This window comes from Nomia melanderi, chromosome 6 (genome assembly GCF_051020985.1).
Source record: "Nomia melanderi isolate GNS246 chromosome 6, iyNomMela1, whole genome shotgun sequence".
Taxonomy (NCBI): Eukaryota; Metazoa; Arthropoda; class Insecta; order Hymenoptera; family Halictidae; genus Nomia; species Nomia melanderi.
The window spans coordinates 11,188,799-11,206,791 of record NC_135004.1 but is presented as its reverse complement, the minus strand read 5'-3'; the positions used below and the strand labels follow the sequence as shown (position 1 = coordinate 11,206,791).

Below are 17,993 nucleotides of genomic sequence, written 5' to 3'. Positions count from 1 at the left end.
TAGCTTTTGTTTCGAAATGTTCGTATCTTTTTCATAAACTGGCTGATGGCTACTGACATTAAGCTCAAGGATTATATATTGTACAAGTATAAAGAAAGAATTAAAGAATCAAGGACTTATTATATTTGTTGAACATTTATTTGCAAAAGTAAACACAACACAGTTTGGAAAAACTAAGTGTATACTTATTAGTATCTATTAAGATAATTTACAAAAACCGAAACGGAACGCTGTTCGATGGTTCAGCGTTTGCTACGAACTGCCGAACGACGCGGAGAGGAAAAAAAGACGCTCAGCGCGTGCAATAAAAATGGCTGTCCTCAGGAAAAACAACTGACTTCTGCGAGGGAGAGGGCTGCACCAACGGATGCTTCCTAGCCATTAAAAACATATTTACTCACTCTCAACAATATTCAATGTCATCGATAATATCAAGTGGAAATTGGTGGTGCTGCAGTTCCACAGTGCCTATACGCGAGCGGTAAAAGAGTGTCGATAGTGCCGAAGTTCGAGATCGACTGCCTTCCCTCAGTGGATCCTCCTCGAAGAACAAATCAGTAAAGAAAGAAGAAAGATACGGATACACAGAGAGAAAATCAAAAAGAACGAAAGCTACGAAGTACTGGAGAAACCTAAATAGAGACTCAGCTAAAGAACTTAGCGCTTAGTGGACGCCAGCCATGCGAATCTCGCGAAATGACTTGAACAGACCCGGCAAAAGAAAGGGAATAAGAAACAACAGAGACGAAAGGAAGAAATAGTTTTCCGAGAAAGAGCCACCACACTTTAGCGTATACTTTCCAGCGAACTATTCGGGAACTCCAGCGTTGCTCCTTGCCGCGAGCAGTTCCGTCCAGTCTGTACGCGGCCTTAGATCGCATTACGGGCCGCGTAATCGCGATAGGCGCAGCGAGAGTACCAGTTGCTTCGCAACCAGTTGCTCGTTCCAAGGCTAGCCGGCCACCCTCGCCGGCCACCCCCGCCGGCACCCTCGCCGGCCGCGGTGGGTGTCTCTGAAAGAATCCTCTTCGCCTACGAGCGTCTACGCGAAACGCGTCGTTCGTCATCCCCGTTCGGCGCGGGCGGCCCGTGAAACCGCCGGGACCGGTGTCCAGACACCACGGAACGACCGTGGAACCTCGCCGAAGTCTTATCCCGCGGTCTCACCCTCCGCGACGAGATCCTCGTGGGGGCAAGTCGCCACGCCTCCCGCGTCTATATAAGCTACCGGACCGATGTGGAAACCTCACTTGCACTCCGGCCACCGGACTGGAAAGGGCACGCGACAACACATCCACGAGGAACCATTCCATTAGACCGGGACGAACGCGGCGGACCCTAACATCCCCTAAGCTAGAACCGAGGAGGCACGCCGAGAGTCATGAAGTTCTGTCTACTGTGGCTGTTCTGCTTCTTCCTACTTCTCGCCGACAGGTCCCTTGGCAATCCCTACATCGACGACGATGGTGAGTGCTGTTCAGCTTCTTTTCCTTCTGCGTGTGCTCTTCGCGGAGAACGGGCTGGGAAGTTTGAGCGTGAATCCCTTGCGGGTTTGAGTTCGTAGACGACGAACCATGTGGTCGATGGAGATTTTTGGTAGGTGACGGGGGACATTTGTGAGTTTGCGTTCGGTGTTCGTTCTCGATTTACCAGGGAATTGCTTGTAAGTTTTCTTGGGGACGTTTGATACTTATTGAATATTTTTTAGTATGGTTATGGCGTGTTATTTATGTTGTATGAAATTCTTGATGATATTTAGTTTTGTTAGCTGTAATGCTTTCACAGCTTAGAATGTTACATTCTAAGTGATATTTACTTTTATGTAATACTGATTTCGTAGGTCTCTTCTATGAACTAGGTAGAACTGTTAATTAAAGATGTCTATGTTACATTGTATTATTTCATCCGTGACGACGTGGATTAATACTCTGGTATCAGTATTCGTAATTGAGAAATTACTCGGTCCATGGTTTAACCCTTTGCACTCGTCATGCTGGAGATGATAATACAGATTTGTTATAGAACGTTGGAAACTGTTTTAGAAAAAAAAGATTATAGAAATTACATTTAATAATAATAAATGAAATAAATATAAAACGTTGAATTCTACCGCTGTAAATTACTTTAATTCGTTTCCCTAAGAATAAATGAAAGTTTACACCCGACAACGTTGAAAATAAATCGAGTGCAAAGGGTTAATATGTTAGTTATTAATTGGTGTTCATTTGCCACGAGTCTGACTCGGTATTACGAAAGAAGGGGTGAAAGTAAGGTCAAGGTTTCGGTTGGCGAGGCTGCTAGGGTTTTTGGTTCACAGCTAACAGGAAAGTGAGGGTCAGTCGTTTTTCATGTAGAACAAAAAGATCATTTGTTGACAATTATTTCGGGACTTTTCGGATTAATGTTGCATCTCGAAAATTCACTTGTTAACCCTTTGCACTCGAGAGGTGACTCTAAGTCACCATTTGATTTGATACAATAAAATGACAAAGTGTTATATATAATATTAAGTTTTGTACAATGCATCGATATGTGAAATATTTATATAAAATAGCTTTGTTTCTTAATTTACGTTTCATCGGAAAGTGTCGAATGTTTCTAGTGAAAATCTTCCGAGTGCAAAGGGATAATTATCTTTATTTAATTATATTTGCTCAATTCCTCTAAAAGGGTGACTTCGAAGTTTGAAGTGTTTAAAGTCATCAGTGCACATGTAATGTCACTTGTTTCGTACCTGATAACTCAAAAAGATTTACAACAAATGCCAAGTGCTACTTTTAATTTTGGTGTCCTGTGCTAAGGCTGATAGCTGCAAGAAGATTGAATTCTCCTTAAATAACGTTCAAACAAGAAATTGTTGGATCGTATCCATTGCGTCGTCATTGGCTGCTATTTCTCCAAAAACCTAATGATTCCTTAACACATTCGCTCCGGGCATTTGTTCCAGCGACAACAGATCTAAAGCATTGAAAAAACGAAACTAAAACGAGTTATCCTGTTCCCAAATATAATCTGCTAGTTTCGAACAGCAATATCAGCATTAATGACATTTTCATCATCTAAAGTGACGTGACGTCGATGTTAAACGTGTTAATCCGCAAACAGCTACTACAAAAACCTAATCGTGACAATTCTCTTAAAATTACCAGTTCCTTTAACACTAAAACTACCAAACGGACGTTTCTCAAAAAGTCGATTAAACCGCTCGGTAATTTTAGTGTTAACAAAGCATAATATGTCAATTTCATTCCGAATCCGTCGTTTCGTTCCCGTTCCCAGCTAAATCAAGGAGAATTTTCGCGTTAATTGGTGCCACGTCTGGACAGGACGTAATTAAGACGGACGCGAGGGATAAAATTAGAGACACCGTAGACATTAACTATTCCGAAGCCGCGAACAATGTTCGTTATTTGAAGAACCGAGCTCGATATTCTGCTGTTATATCACGGCTCGGCCGTCACCATTGGCGAACGCGTTTAATCGGTTTATTTCGGAGTTACACGGTTACCTAGAGTTTACGTCTTTTAATCGTATTAGTTCGTTAATGATTATTTGTCACGGGAACGACGGGACGCCTTTCATACATCGTTCGCGGCGGCAAACGGTAATTGAGCCTATGCCTTCGGGAATTGACGCGGGCACCACACGGACTAACGGAATTAAACGAATTTCATTCTCCTCGTGTTCGGCGGCTCGATACTTTCGAGCGCGGAGGGTAAACGCGGCCGAAAGTTATGCCGGTTATAATTTCGCGATAACGTATTCATGAATTGCCGATGAATATCTTTACACGCGTGGGAAGTGGGACCATTACGGGGCTGCTTGAAATGCAAATTGTGTATCGCCCGCGGAAAATGGGGATTCGTTTGGGAAGAATTTTTAAATTTCTCGCAATTCCCGGGGTACTGTTCGATACTCTGCTCTCGACTTTCTGGCTGATTCATTGTAATTTTAGCTGTTTGTTCTCGAGATGATACTCGTATTTTTGGCGGTTGAACTCGTGACCTATGCTGTCGCCTTGGACTCTCGTGATAGTTCCAAACGGAATTTGGTCAATTTAATCTACTCTTTTTGGATACGGTTCTGCGTATAATATACAGTTGTTTCGTCAAGCGCTTTCGTGAGAGCATGGGTCGAGGAGTTAATTTCAAATACTCGCTGTGGCAAAGCGAAATAATTCATGAATAACACTGTTGAATGTTTTTAAGTCTTTTCAACGCGGTGTTAAGTGAAATCAAGTAAAAAGTGATGATATATTGACTAATGTATTCTAATTTTATGGTGGAATATCTCAAAGTAGTGACATTATTAACGAAACATACGAAAGACAAGAGGGTTAACATTAGTCGTGATTTTCAGTTGTAAATTATATCTGTATTCTTAAACGTTTAGAAACAATTTAATTTTCGCTTTAAGACAGGCTTTTTTAACGTTATTATAAAATAATTATAATTATAATTGTAATTATAATAGAACTTATTTAAAATTATAAATTATAATATAAATTAAATAGTAAAATAATTATTTGAAAGATTAATTGCACCTTTTAACTAAATTCTTCGAGAACTACTGATTCCTGCTAGTAGTACGAATCAGTATACGGTCAGCCGTTTGGCAGTCGAATTCTCTGCGCGTTGCTCGGTAAAATGAAACATCAATGAAATGTCATTTGTAATATTTCTCGAGGCAGTTTACTGATAAAATAGTTTCCTCCGCTTTTGATGTGGAGTATCAAAATATACTCTTCGGTAAACAGTAATTGTCTTTCCAAATATTCAAGCGACATTTATTCATTCACATTCGCTTAACTTCCCCACCACTAGAACGTAAGAAATATTATATAAATATTACATAACTCTTACTATAAATATATTTCTTAAATTTTCATTTCCCGAGAAAAGATTTTTCTAATTATTTTTCTGACCTCTTTTTAATTACACATAACAATTGTCAATATTTTCTCGTGCGAAATAAAGAAATTCTCTAGTATTATGAGTTAGTAAATGAATAATACGCACCAATCTAAATGTTACTCGCGAAGACAATTATATCATCTCGAAAATTACAAATGGAGAATCTGTTGCATAAATATTTGTAATTCTAATTATATAGAAACAAGACATTTTAAACGAAATTTGAACAAAGATCTTCGTTCATTTAGTTTCGCATTTTGTATGAAAACTTTGATGGAAATCGGGATACCTTGGTTAGATTAATGAAATTAATGGAGTCCTTGGATTAAATTGTTTTCTGCTTGTTTTACGGTAAATGAGAGGTTCGTTTCAACGACGATCTTCGTTGTATTGTTAATAAACGACAGCCAATTGATACGAACGAATTAGCACTCGATCGAAATTCGTTACGCAAGGGACTGGCGATTGCGAAGAAAATGGAAGCAGCGTCGAACTGGCAATCGTCCTTGCGGGACACTTTAATTGAACGTGCGTTTAATTAATTTCGAGGGCTTCTCCGAACTATATCGAGGCTTTTCTACCACGAAAACACACAACGAAATGCGCAGTCGATCGTATCCGGTGAACTAAAGTGAATTAAAGGATCCATAAATGATGAAATCAGTATGAATCCACTTCTAATAAACGGCACCGACAATTTCGCGAAAAATAAACGTATTTTACGCTTCGTTTACAGCCAATTAATTCTCCTTCAATGATTCATTTCGAAAGAAACTGTGCGTTGTATTATCCGTGATTTGTTAGTTTGTGATTCTGATCCCTGTTGTCTCTGAAAAATTGATTAAGGGAACCTTAATTGCGTATTGTTAGATTCTAAAGAACGAAATTTATTTCAAGACCTATTAATAAATTACTTATTAATAAATTTACTGAAAAGCTGAATAATTTAATTATGTATTTCAATGATTTAATTGAATTGGTGTTATATAAGAAATTTTTATATTTGGTAAATTTTGATTACCTCGTCATTTTAGTCGGAGTCTAATTGTGATTTATGAAAATTAACATTTGCATTAATATCCATATTCTATTTATATATGTTCTTGCAATGAAAAATTATGAAGATATATTGGAGCATTGCAGAATGTACACAGATGTGTAAGTGACAGAGACATTATTTCCAATTAGGCGTGACATTACGAAATATAATGAATGATTTCGATTCAGCGTGTTTTATGAAGAAACACGTTCGCGAAGGTGGAACGTGTTGTCCATATTATACGAACGTTGAATTTGTGTCGACGTGTCAAGCACGGAGATCTAAAATGTGAAATAATAAGGATGATCAGTTACGTCAACAATGCGATTCCTATCTTATAATTGAATGGGCCTCTAGGAAAGGACCTTTGTTACAAATTCTTCAAAATTTGCTTTCTTATGAAAGAAGGCCAAAATACAGTGTATAGAATGTTTCGGCAAAGTTTCGTTTCTTAATCATTACTCTGGATGTCAGAAATTAAGCACAAAAGAAAACATTGAATCCATAGAAAAGTACAATTTCAGTCGAGATACCATAACCTAAAAATTTATAGATTCTATGCAAAAGTTTATAGTCTACTAAGAAAGAGAAAAAAGGACTCGCTTGAATCTTGTATTGTCAAAGAATAATAGATTATTTTTTAATTATTGAATTATTATTTTCTTTCAATTTGAGAGAAGATTCAATTAAAAAGTCACATCAACCGTCTTGAATTGTGATTGAATTAGTATTTTCGTTTTTTATTTTCCAATTTGAATGAGAGTTCCAGTTGCTACAGTGAGTAATAATTTGTTTATCCATTCACTGAAATTTATCAAATGTACCGCAGGCTATTCTCCTAGACACCTATTCAATTAGTTTTCTATCTAGCTCGCGTCTCAGCAGTCACCGGATCTTCAAAGTTTCTCAAAGTAGACAGAGACGTAGAAATTCCAAGATTGCGGAGCTACCGCTGAAACTTGCTCGTCTGTTTACAATAGCACTGCTCGAGAAGATGCATTTTGCACTCGGTGCTTATTCGTGCCTCCTAAGGACGGCAATTAAGCGTATCATTATTCGCAAACAAGGGAAAGTGTTGAAGTAAAGATTCGTTGGAACTTCTCCATCTTGTTCGCCTTGAAACTATACTCTGTTACGCGTAAGAGGATTTTAATGGAGAATTCAATGTTTCTCGGGGATTAATCAATTAATCCAACAACAGGGATTGTTCTTCGATTGCCTTTGAATAAAATTGCGTAACGATTCGTGGAGTTCCATTGTGGAAGTATCTTTCTCTTACTGTCAAGTTTGTTGGCGTCTCGTTACACAACTTTTATTCGCGCGAATATAAATACAAGCGCTGGAACTACCTAGCAGTGAAAGTGACTAGTTTTTAATTTTTTATAGGAATTATAATTTACATAATGAAACATAATTATATTATAATCTGTTTAATAATGTAAACATTTATACAATGATTACATGTATCATGTAATTGTCGAAATTCAATGCTACTTTCATTATGACATCTGTGCAAATTAATGAGAACGTTGAACAAATTCAGAAACTTTTTTCAAAATGGTGGTTTTTAAGGTCGCATCGATTTTACTATGATTGCAATCATTATTAGTAATTATTACCAGTTATTATACTATTTTTGTAATTAAATATTTCGCTTAGAATGTTGATGAGATTCCATATTCTGTTTTCATTAAAGTTGTTCTGCAATATACACAGAGATAGATATTCCATTATAATTATCTATCAACCATCATTGCAGATAACTATTAAATTTTTATTAGAAGCATACCTTAAACTTATTTCACTATAGTCTACATCTTCTAACAAGTATAAATCTATTCATTAATTTATATTTGACATTAATAACATTGAATAATTACAAACAACTTCAATCGAAGTTGAAAAAAATCATTTGAAATGAAACGATTCACGTCTTCCATGTACGTATTACGCTATACGTTATTAGGCAACAAGTAGCCAGCATCAATATCCAAAAAGGACACGTGCGATCGAGTGGCATACACACCGCGATGAATTAGCCCTAATTAATTCCTTCCGAGGGGACTGGTGAAACCCGAGCTGTAGCGGAATTTCATAATTCCACGGTGAATATTGAAACATTGACAGTGCCACGGGGCAGTTCCTAGAAAGGGACTGCGTAGCACCAAGGGAGAAAGTACGTCACGTCGGATTAGCTTAATCCCAGAGGAAGCTGATGGGAATACCGACAACGAAGAAAATCTAGGAAGGGAAGATAACGAATTGTCATTGCGTGTGCACTATGGCCCGTGTAGAATTAAGCCTTCCCCCTTGAATCCTGTCCGGATTACGTCCTAAGAATTAATGAACTCCTTGCGGGATTGCCTTTTCATGCGTCCTCGCGATTCCACTTGACTCGTCCTCCAGTTATTTCAAACACGTGGCGTAGTAATTAACCCCTTGCCCTATGGTTTCTTTCATTGCTTTCATTACTTTTATTATTTTGATAGAATTACCTCGTCGTGAGTAATTTTCTAGAAACAAAGAAGAATTCAATGTTCGTTCTATGCCCACGTTTACTTTACAATATAACAACTGATAATAGATTAGCTTGACTCGTTTTCGAGTTATTTCAAACACGTGGCGCAGACATTAACCCTTGCCCTATGGTTTCTTTCATTTCTTTCGTTACTTTAATTACTTTTATTATTTTCATTACTTCTGTTACTTTTATTGCTTTCATTACTTTCATTACTTTCATTGCTTTCATTATTTTTATTACTTTCGTTACTTTCATTATTTCGATAGAATTACTTCGCCGTTAGTACTTCGCTAGAAACAAAGAAGAATTCCATGCTCGTCTATATCCACGTTGATTTCACTACATAACAGCTGATAACAGAATAACAGTTCCTACAGCATAACATTTCAATTTATTAGTTTCCATTAATTATCCAAGAACCTAATTTAATGATTTTTGGTAAAGGACTTCTGACTATTATATAATACAGCTATTCTCTCGGCAAAATATTTGAGACCACAACAAATTAGGGTTTAATAAAGTTACATATAGAATTTCTATATAAACAATCAAGTGTATCGATGTTAAAAATAAAAAAAATTCAAGAAATTAAATTTGTAAGAGTAAGGAAACATTTAAGCTAAATTTTCAAAGTTTCCCAGCATGTCTGTAAATTTCTAAAGTAAAGTAATAATTTGTTCTATCGCAGATTAGGTTTCCCCTTTTCTGTTTCCTATATGCAACAGAAAAGTTCCAAGATTTTCTTTTATTTTTTACCATTAAAGTTCAAGTATTTTGATTTCTTTGCTGTCAAACAGAAAATGATCCAATTCACCCCTGTCCACCATACTTGTACCATTAAATTCAGAGGAAACTTTCACGAAATTAATTTTCTTAGAATTTCTATACTTCAAGGTACGCGTTGAAGCCATGTTGATGTTTATTAGCCACGATTAATTCATGGCAACCTTTCGCGTAGGCTGCTCTGCATCCAGCCGTCACGGAACGGGCTGGAAAGTGGAGTTTAAGATATACTTCAAGGTTTCCACGCGGCGCGCTTAATATTCCCAGCATAAGAACTCTGGTTACGTGACGCGCTTCTGAAAATGGTCCTGTAAAACGTGCTCATCAAAGAAACGCATGTATTGTTTCGATTAATTTACTTTTTCCAATTGCGTCGACCTTTCAGAGTTTGTGAAAGGATCAATATTTTGTTGCAGTAAACCGTGAGAAGTAAAACTACACTGTCTTTAAACTGAAAGACAAACTTTATCTCTTGATCGTGGATCTTATGTTTCATGCATGTATTAGAGGAAAAGGAGAAATGAATAATGAACGAATTAAAGTAGGATGAATATTGTGATGTAGGACGATTGACACAGTAAAATAATATTTTAATAAAACAATAGAATATTTTTGTATTCTAATTAGATGTGCAGAGAAACAAATGTTGACGAAGTTCCATTTATTGGTCGCGTGATCGAAGTAAATAAAACTAGTGGAACTATATTTATTAAATAGTAATACGTTGATATATTGTTAAACTGAGGGAATAAATAGAAACGTTGTTCCTTTCTTTACTTATCTGTTCAATAAGAATTATTCTTATGTAAATTATCCAATAATATATAAGCTTTAATTTAAAACATAACAACTGATAATTGAAGATCAATAGTTAATATCACTTAGAAGAATTAAATAATTATTTCTTTTAACTTCCATATGAGATTTTCCATATGAGATATTGTAAATCAGAAGAGTTAATATATTTTTCGCTTACGAGGTAGAAAATAAATAAATTCCTCTTTTCCTTTCTCCACTTATTTTTCCAATAACAATTGTTTATTTATAATTAAAGAACGTTCAAATGAAATATCACGATGAAAGTAACGATAGCAATAATACGTTAATATATTTTTCAACTCGGAGGTAGGTAGTAATCAAAATTTTATTATCCTTCCTTCATTTATTTTTCCAATAATAATTGTTTGTTTACAAGTTACGTAACAACATACCGACCACTCTACAAGAATGCCCGATTGAAATATCTCGATAAAAGCCTTATTTGAGAAAGTTTCTTTCGGAACTTCCATTGGCCGATTGAAAATTGTTTACCGCATTCATCGATTTCCCCGACGTATACGATAGGCGAAGGTCGACGAAATGTTGCGAGATGAGCGATACAAACATTCGTGGGGGTCCCTTTCCTTCATCCGCCCGCAATTCCTTGCGCGCGGAGTTTTACGACGTCGGAACTTCCGCGACCGTGAATTTTATTTGACCGTTTTATTGCTCCCTTTTTGTTTCGCTGCCGATGAATACAAATAAGCTGACTCCGCGGCGAAGATCCGTAATCGTAAATTCAATAACAGATCACGGTGTTTCCGATCCGTTTTGTGGATTTATGGGGATTTTTTACTGATCCTAAGACTAGTGATAATTTGTGGGTGGAGATACTAACCTTTCAGTATGGATACGAATTTGACACTAACACTATTGAGAAATTAGAGTGATTTATTTCCATTTTTTAAATTAAATTTAGAACAATACGTTTCTTGAGATTCGAAGGGTCTGCTAGTCCTTTTTTTATATTTGAGTTTTTTTTAAAGTGGTCACATTAACATTTGGATACATTACTTAATAATGCTTGATACATAATGACTTATTGTATAATAATATACTAGTTGTATGAATTATAATACAAGATTATCTCGTCTTGTATCTGTAGAAACGTTTTAATTGAAAACCTTTTAATGCAGAAAGTGGATTTGAAACACGAATTACTAAATGAACACTGTATTAAAAGAAAAAGGGTTGTATATTCTATTTGAAAAGTAATAAATTATAATAAAAATTAATGAATTACGAAATCCAATATATTAATGAATTAATTACAAAAAATGAATAAATGGTTCAGTGCACTTAATTGTTTAGAATGTCATGTTAAATTACTGTAATCAGAATTTCTTTTATAATTTAAATAATGTGTTATTAGAAGACATTTCGTATAACCGAACAGACAGTGAAATATTTGGATATTAATGATTCGGACGAGTGTTCTATTATATAGTATGTTCGTTAAAAGGATTCTTTTCTTTCGCAAGCATCAATCTATCTCTTTTAGAAAGCTGATAATGGTCTATCAGTTTGCCAGTGATTAATCGATCTTTAAACGATACGTTTCTTCAACTGGAAAATTGATTCTTCGAGTGATATTTCCTGGCAACCCCATGAATGGCTCTTTCAAATGTTTCCGGTCTTCTTTTTCCATTGGTTCGTGAAAATAAATGTCCTGTCGTCGTTCAGAAATGAATAAACGTGTTGCTCGTATAAAAGATAACTTATCCTAAATTTATATTTTCCATTCCTTTAAGGAATTCTGTAAACGCTTAATTTTTCTTAACGCTAGAACTACTGAACAATAAGATAAACAAATACTTATTTATATTTTATTATAAAAATTAGAAGAGATTTCTTGAGATTCGAAACAGGCAATATAAGTAAATATAAAATAAGTAGCAAATAAAAACACTTGTAAAATAATAATTTAAAAATTGCTCATTTTAATCTCTCTAGTAGTTCCAGTGATAAACTTTTATTTCTATAACGATAAGAACTTTTTATTACTGTAAGACAGTGTTTCCTAAGTTACACGTTGACATGGTCGCCACGTGGCTGTCGTAAAAGTTTAATGTCGCCACTTGCATTTTTTATACTTCCCACGTGTTTGTTAAATATTATATTGTCTCTTTCATGTGATAAATAACAAATATTTTTCTACAATTTCGATTCAATGATTTTACAGCTGTATTAAAATTCTGTTCACACTGATCATGGTGTATTTTTCTTTTTGTTGCAGAGGAAGACGCACTCCAGGATGCAGATTCTGACTATACAGACAATGAACTAGAAAATCTGTTACGAGCAGCTCAACAAAAGTGAGTATTTATTACTTTGTAATGTTTATTGTTCAATCTCCTTCCATTCTTCTAAGAAAACTCTTCCTTATTCCCTGTAAAATTCTTAATTTTAATATTTTGTCCCATGTTACGTAGAGATGCATGCCATAATGTATGAATTGAATATATAAAGAATATATAATATAACAATAGCTGTAGAATACATCTCCATTTTTTTACGTTATTGTGATTGATTAATTCCGCTGGGAGAGATATCTCGCGTATTTGTTTCTCAATGTTTACAATGAATTCCAATTGCGGCTCGCTGACTTGTTCACGCGAAACGATAGTTCAAATATTGTATTATAATTGTGGAGCAATGTTAATGTTTCTGTCCAAACTTGACTCGAATTAAAAATATAATATGTCGCAGTCATTTTATTTTTCCGTATGCAAAAGAGGAAAATAAAGAAAGTAATTGTTACTTCTATTATTTATACTACAAGAAAATATCAAGTACATTATTAAAACGGTTTATTTTAAATAAATAAAGATATTAAATTTGTGTATAATTTGTAGTTTATTAAAATAATTTATTCAGTAAATAAAATGCAACAGAATATCATAAGCTTACACTTTATGAGATTTCGACTGAAACATTAACAATACTACAAATACAACATACTATTAACTCTTTGCAATAAACAATCTAATTACTCAACTAACGAGAGACTAGCAGGTAGTTCTTTCCTTTCAGTATTTAAGACTTTGCGGCATAATTCAATTTTTTATGAAAAGAAATATTAGAAATTTAAGACAGTCTCGTCTGCAAAGAGTTGACTCCTTGCCTTATGGTTTCTTCCATAAGTACGCTCGTTAGGACTGCCTCATCGTTAATAAAATTCACTAGGAAAATACAGGAATTTTATTCTCCTTCAATATCTACATTTACTTTAAAGCATAACAATTGACAGATAAAAAATATTTAATTTTGACTCAAAAGAACTAAACGTCCTTCGTATTTATTAAATTTTATTTGAAATATATCACGAGTCCCACACGATATTACAAGGCAAGGGGTTAACAAAACACTGTCGACCATTAAGAGTTAATTTATGTGCGGCCCATAATAACTCATCTTCCAATGAGGCTCAGGGTAATTAAAACGTTGGACACTTCTAGTCCATAGAGCTGCGGTTTCCAACATTTTTAATATGTTCGTAATATCTACAAATAAATAAACTTCATATCGTAACGTAACAGTAGAAATCCAGTGATATATTTATTTTGTAATAAAGTTATTATTTAAAACGTGCTTATATTATTACATCTATTAAACAGTTAACTGTGTTTGACGAGTATACACGTCATCGTGAAGCTTGACACGACACTAATTCTTTCAGCGATGAATTCCTTATTTTTCCACATAAACATATACTCTACGTGCGTTCGTCCTGCGTTCGACGAGTGCTCCATTATTCGATTTTATTTTCCAGCTAAATTCCACAGTTAACTGATTAAAAGATAGGGAGGCACGGAAAAAATGTTGTTTAGGAAGGCGTAGTAGCATAAGGGTTGGAAACTGCTATCATAGCGTCATGAGATATCTCGCCCACAGATGCCAAAGGGTTAAGCAGACACCCACCATCTTTCCCATCCTCGTCTCGATGTCTCGATGTCTCGACAAGGCATTGTTCAGATACCCCTAATCTCGAGTAGACGTACCTCGTTGATTTACCTGTTTAGGCGGGCCTGCATAAAACGGGGCGGAAACTGTGACCACCGGCCGAAAGACTGTTGCCACAGTTCCAGCTGCAGATGCAACCTGTGGGGTTCGAATTGCCAGTGCCAACGAGTGGGCGTCTTCCAGAAATGGGGCTAAAACGTCACTTCCAACCCGACCCTTCAATCCGATGCACATCTCGCAACGACTCCACTTGTTTTCAACTACCTCAATGATTTGTTCATTCTGTATGATCGTGTCGTTCCGCCGTTGATCGGTTTCACCCCTTGTGCTTGCCGTTTTCCCCCTTTCACCCCCTCGTCGCCGGGAACTTGGCGAAGAAACGGGCGAATTCACGAGGAGAAATATTAACACTAAAACTACCGACCAGTTGAATTGATAGAATGGAAATAGAAACTTCAAGAGTACATCTGTCGAGGCTTCAATTGATTTATAATTTAACTGGCGCGTTGCTAAATCAATTTCTTTAATCAGTTCTCAGGGAAACATCTGTTGTCTTAGTAATTGCAAAATGGAGAGATCAGTAATGGATCATTTTGGCACGTCTGGTAGTTTCAGTGTTAGTTTCTGTTTATTTCTCATGACAAGTGTTCCTGTTTCGTGTATGTATATGAAATAATTACATTTTTGGTACTTGTTATAATAACTTAAAGTAAATTGAAGCTTGACGCGTTGAATAACACGGAGGTCCTCTGCGGTCTCGAGTTGAATCGAATTACTGTAATTCCTTCGAATAAACGATGATTATTAGAGAACGTTTCTGTATTGTAAATAATGCAATGGAGTGACGTTCAGCAAGATAAACGTGTAATAATAATCACACAATTCAATTGAATAACTTGGTGTTACATCTTTCTCGCTTTGTGTGTTGTGCTCCTTGAAATCGTGCATTCAACGCGTTAAACTTTGATAGTTCAATACCGCAATATACGTGGCATATCATTTTTATTTATTGGATCGAAAACTGAGTATACCATGGCGAAGAGTTATTTCATTACAATTATTGTTCTTACTTTTATTATCTTCTCGTTTAACGCGTTACGTTTCGATCACTTGCAGTTCATTTATTTTCGTGTGTGATCTGTGTATTCTACGCAATGCGGCGTGCAAACTTAAAATATTTCTGGACCGTTAACGGTTAATTTCTTTAAATTTAAGACTATCGTTAAGTTCTCCTGTAAACAACAAACTTTTGGCGCTGAGAGTTGAATAGCAACAATTTCATGATGAATATTAACGCTTCATTCAAAGTTCGCGGATAACACTGTTTACCGAGAAAATTTGACAAATAAGGGGTCGAAAAAGTAATTTATCTGATACAACAATGAAAGAATAATACAAACAATTTATCTGAGAAGTTCAAAAGTTACAAGGTTGAAAGGAAACGAATGGTTGCGCAATTATTATGCTCGTGACTTATGCACAAGGGGTTGAAGCATTCGTTACCCGCTTAACCGATGCCGTTCGATTTATAATTTCATGTTAGTCGATCATTGTGTCAATTTACCTTTTCGGAGGCAGTTGCGATGAATTTCAGTACAGATCTGAAAGCAAACTAATTTCACTATTTTCCGTGTAACCTTTAAAATGACTAATTAAGTTAGATACATACAGTAGTGAATGTATCGTGTCGTCGAGATCGACTCTGTTTCATCGCTTGAATACAACCTGTCGGATCATTTCAAAAGTTCCGCGCATTTCTACGTGAACTTTACAGCGAAAACTGGTATACGAAGAAATCTGTTTCCACGGAATAAAAGCTTCATAACATATCGCAATTGAATAAACGGAGTGCACGAAAGACAGATGCGTAAGATGCACATTTGCATCCTAACAGAGACACAAAGACTTTTGAAATGTTCTGACAATTTCCGAGTATTGTGATTTGTGAGATTAACATTCTGTATGTTGCGTGAAGAAAATTAAATTACTTTCGCGTGTGTTTGTGTCTGAAATCGTAAAGCATGGCGCAGGATGTTGCGAATCGACGCGATTCGTTTCCTGAGATTTACTGTTTCTTTATCAGAACGATGTGCTGCGATGAATAAACTATTGTAACTATGAAGATTGCTATTAAAGCAAACGTTGGTCGCAAACGTGTTAATTCCGTTTTGGTATAATTTTTCCATTTATCTCTCGTTTCTCGATTGAAAGAGTCGGCTCATCGAGGCGTTCCTCGAGGGACGAATATTTCACACGAATTATTCCGGGGTCAGCTCGACGACGTTTCCTCGCCCTTTGTCATCCGTTTTGCGTCTGTTTTTCTACTTACAGCGTACACATCTCGTATCTACCTCCCTCGCGTGCAATAGTCGTGTAACAAATTTCACCGCCGCTCCGTTCTCCATTTTTATATTTTCCTTTCGTTTCGCTCGCAGACATTATACAGAACAAACGGCGTGCAGCTTTGTTATTCCAGCTCCTTCGAGGTTTCGCCTTTTGCGTTTACCTTTTTCCAAGCGAACATTCCTCACGACGCTAATATCTCCTTTGTGATTTATTTTTCACGCGAATAACGACGATCGTTCCTTGTTTCTTCGTCTGGAAACCTTATTTTGTAACACGTCGACTGCTGCGGGAATATCAACCCTTTCATATCGTTTATCCTTTCGTGGCAGAGACAAACAGGAAAAATGATGAATGATTTCAATTATAAAAATGATAAAATATTTTTGTTCGATGTCAATGGACTGCGGATCTTTATGCGTTTATCGGGAATTACGTTGCGCAGAATGATTATTATGTGAGAAAATACTTGTTTCTGATTCCCTTAAGTTCCTACTCTTAAGATACTGGCGAAACGATCATTCATTAAGGCGTCTCGTAATTAATTTCATTATATACCTGCCCCTCCATTTACGCGGTGAATTGTGACACTTTACTTGATATTGTTTACACGCGACATGAACTTAGCAACACTGAATAAAATTTATTTTCGTTTCCTGAAATGTCATTATTATTTTGTTTCTCTTAACCCCTCGAGGAACTAATTTGCATCAATTTTCCTATAGATTTTATTGTTCGCTGCACGCTTAATGCAGCTCAGTGAAAATAACAAGGGATTTCGGAAGAAACTTTATTTCTACAAAATATATATCATACAACTACTTTATCGTTAATAATTGATTAGGGAAAGAAACAATTTTGGTACTTATTCTATGTCTACGTTTACTTCAAATTTAACGATTGATGATAGAAAAGTATCGATTAATTTATATTTAAAAAGAATGAATAATACTTAGGTTTCTTAAATTCAGCTTGAATGTTTCGTCACGAGTCTGACACGACATTGTAGGTCAAGGGGTCAAGCTATATGAAATAAATATGTATCTTTGAAGTTCACAGAAAGTTTTGTTTTCAATATTTTTTTTTCGTATCGATAGGCTCTTTATAAAAAGAATCCACGTTGAACGGATACTCTGCGTGAATGGAGGGACTTGTGTGTATACCTGTAGGGAACGGAATTGTACAAAATCGTGAAAGACGCGGAAGATTCCGATGAAAATTCCTGTCCCGATTCCCTTCTCGCGACGCGCGATCTTCGATCGAGCGAAATATCGGACGAATTCGTTGACATGAATGGACGACCTTCGAAATTGTTCGGCGCGTCGTGTTCTGATTGGAGTTTCTTCTAGCCACTTTTGCCCAATCAGACGACGATGCTCCGTATTTATCTGTCGCCGTCGGAGACGATCGCGCGTCTATCCGTAGAGTAACCGACATCTTGTCGGATTGATATTTTCTCGACGGAATTTTTCTGTAGGGGTAACTTGGGCGTTACTCTTATTGGAGTTTGAGATAAGTACCCACGTCTATGCATACTAATTATAAATTGAAAATACAATAATGGATGTTATCGTATCGTATCGGAAGGTGGATGTACATGTACCGATATATT

At 36.0% G+C, this 17,993-nt stretch overlaps 2 protein-coding genes across 3 annotated transcripts in view; one reads left to right on the top strand and one right to left on the bottom strand.

The window, feature by feature from the left end:
* Positions 1-17,993, bottom strand: part of LOC143174607 (uncharacterized) — a 39,613-nt gene that overhangs the window by 11,782 nt on the left and 9,838 nt on the right. The gene's annotated exons all lie outside the window — the stretch shown is intronic.
* Positions 1,131-16,199, top strand: LOC116427876 (xibalbin-1). 2 transcript variants are annotated; one of them, XM_076368284.1, is made up of 3 exons: positions 1,131-1,466; positions 12,312-12,390; positions 14,098-16,199. In XM_076368284.1, exons 1-3 carry the CDS (start codon positions 1,382-1,384, stop codon positions 14,231-14,233), a joined length of 300 nt encoding a protein of 99 aa, XP_076224399.1. In that variant the 5' UTR covers positions 1,131-1,381; the 3' UTR covers positions 14,234-16,199. The 2 variants fall into 2 exon arrangements, with proteins under 2 accessions (XP_076224399.1, XP_031834566.1); XM_031978706.2 differs by having other exon boundaries at positions 1,133-1,466; positions 14,071-16,199.

Coding starts and splice junctions, on each gene's coding strand:
- LOC116427876 (XM_031978706.2), top strand. CDS start 1,382: ATGAAGTTCTGTCTACTGTGGCTGTTCTGCTTCTTCCTACTTCTCGCC. Junction 1,467..12,311: donor TCCCTACATCGACGACGATG/GTGAGTGCTGTT, acceptor TTTTTGTTGCAG/AGGAAGACGCACTCCAGGAT. Junction 12,391..14,070: donor TTACGAGCAGCTCAACAAAA/GTGAGTATTTAT, acceptor AATCTCGAGTAG/ACGTACCTCGTTGATTTACC.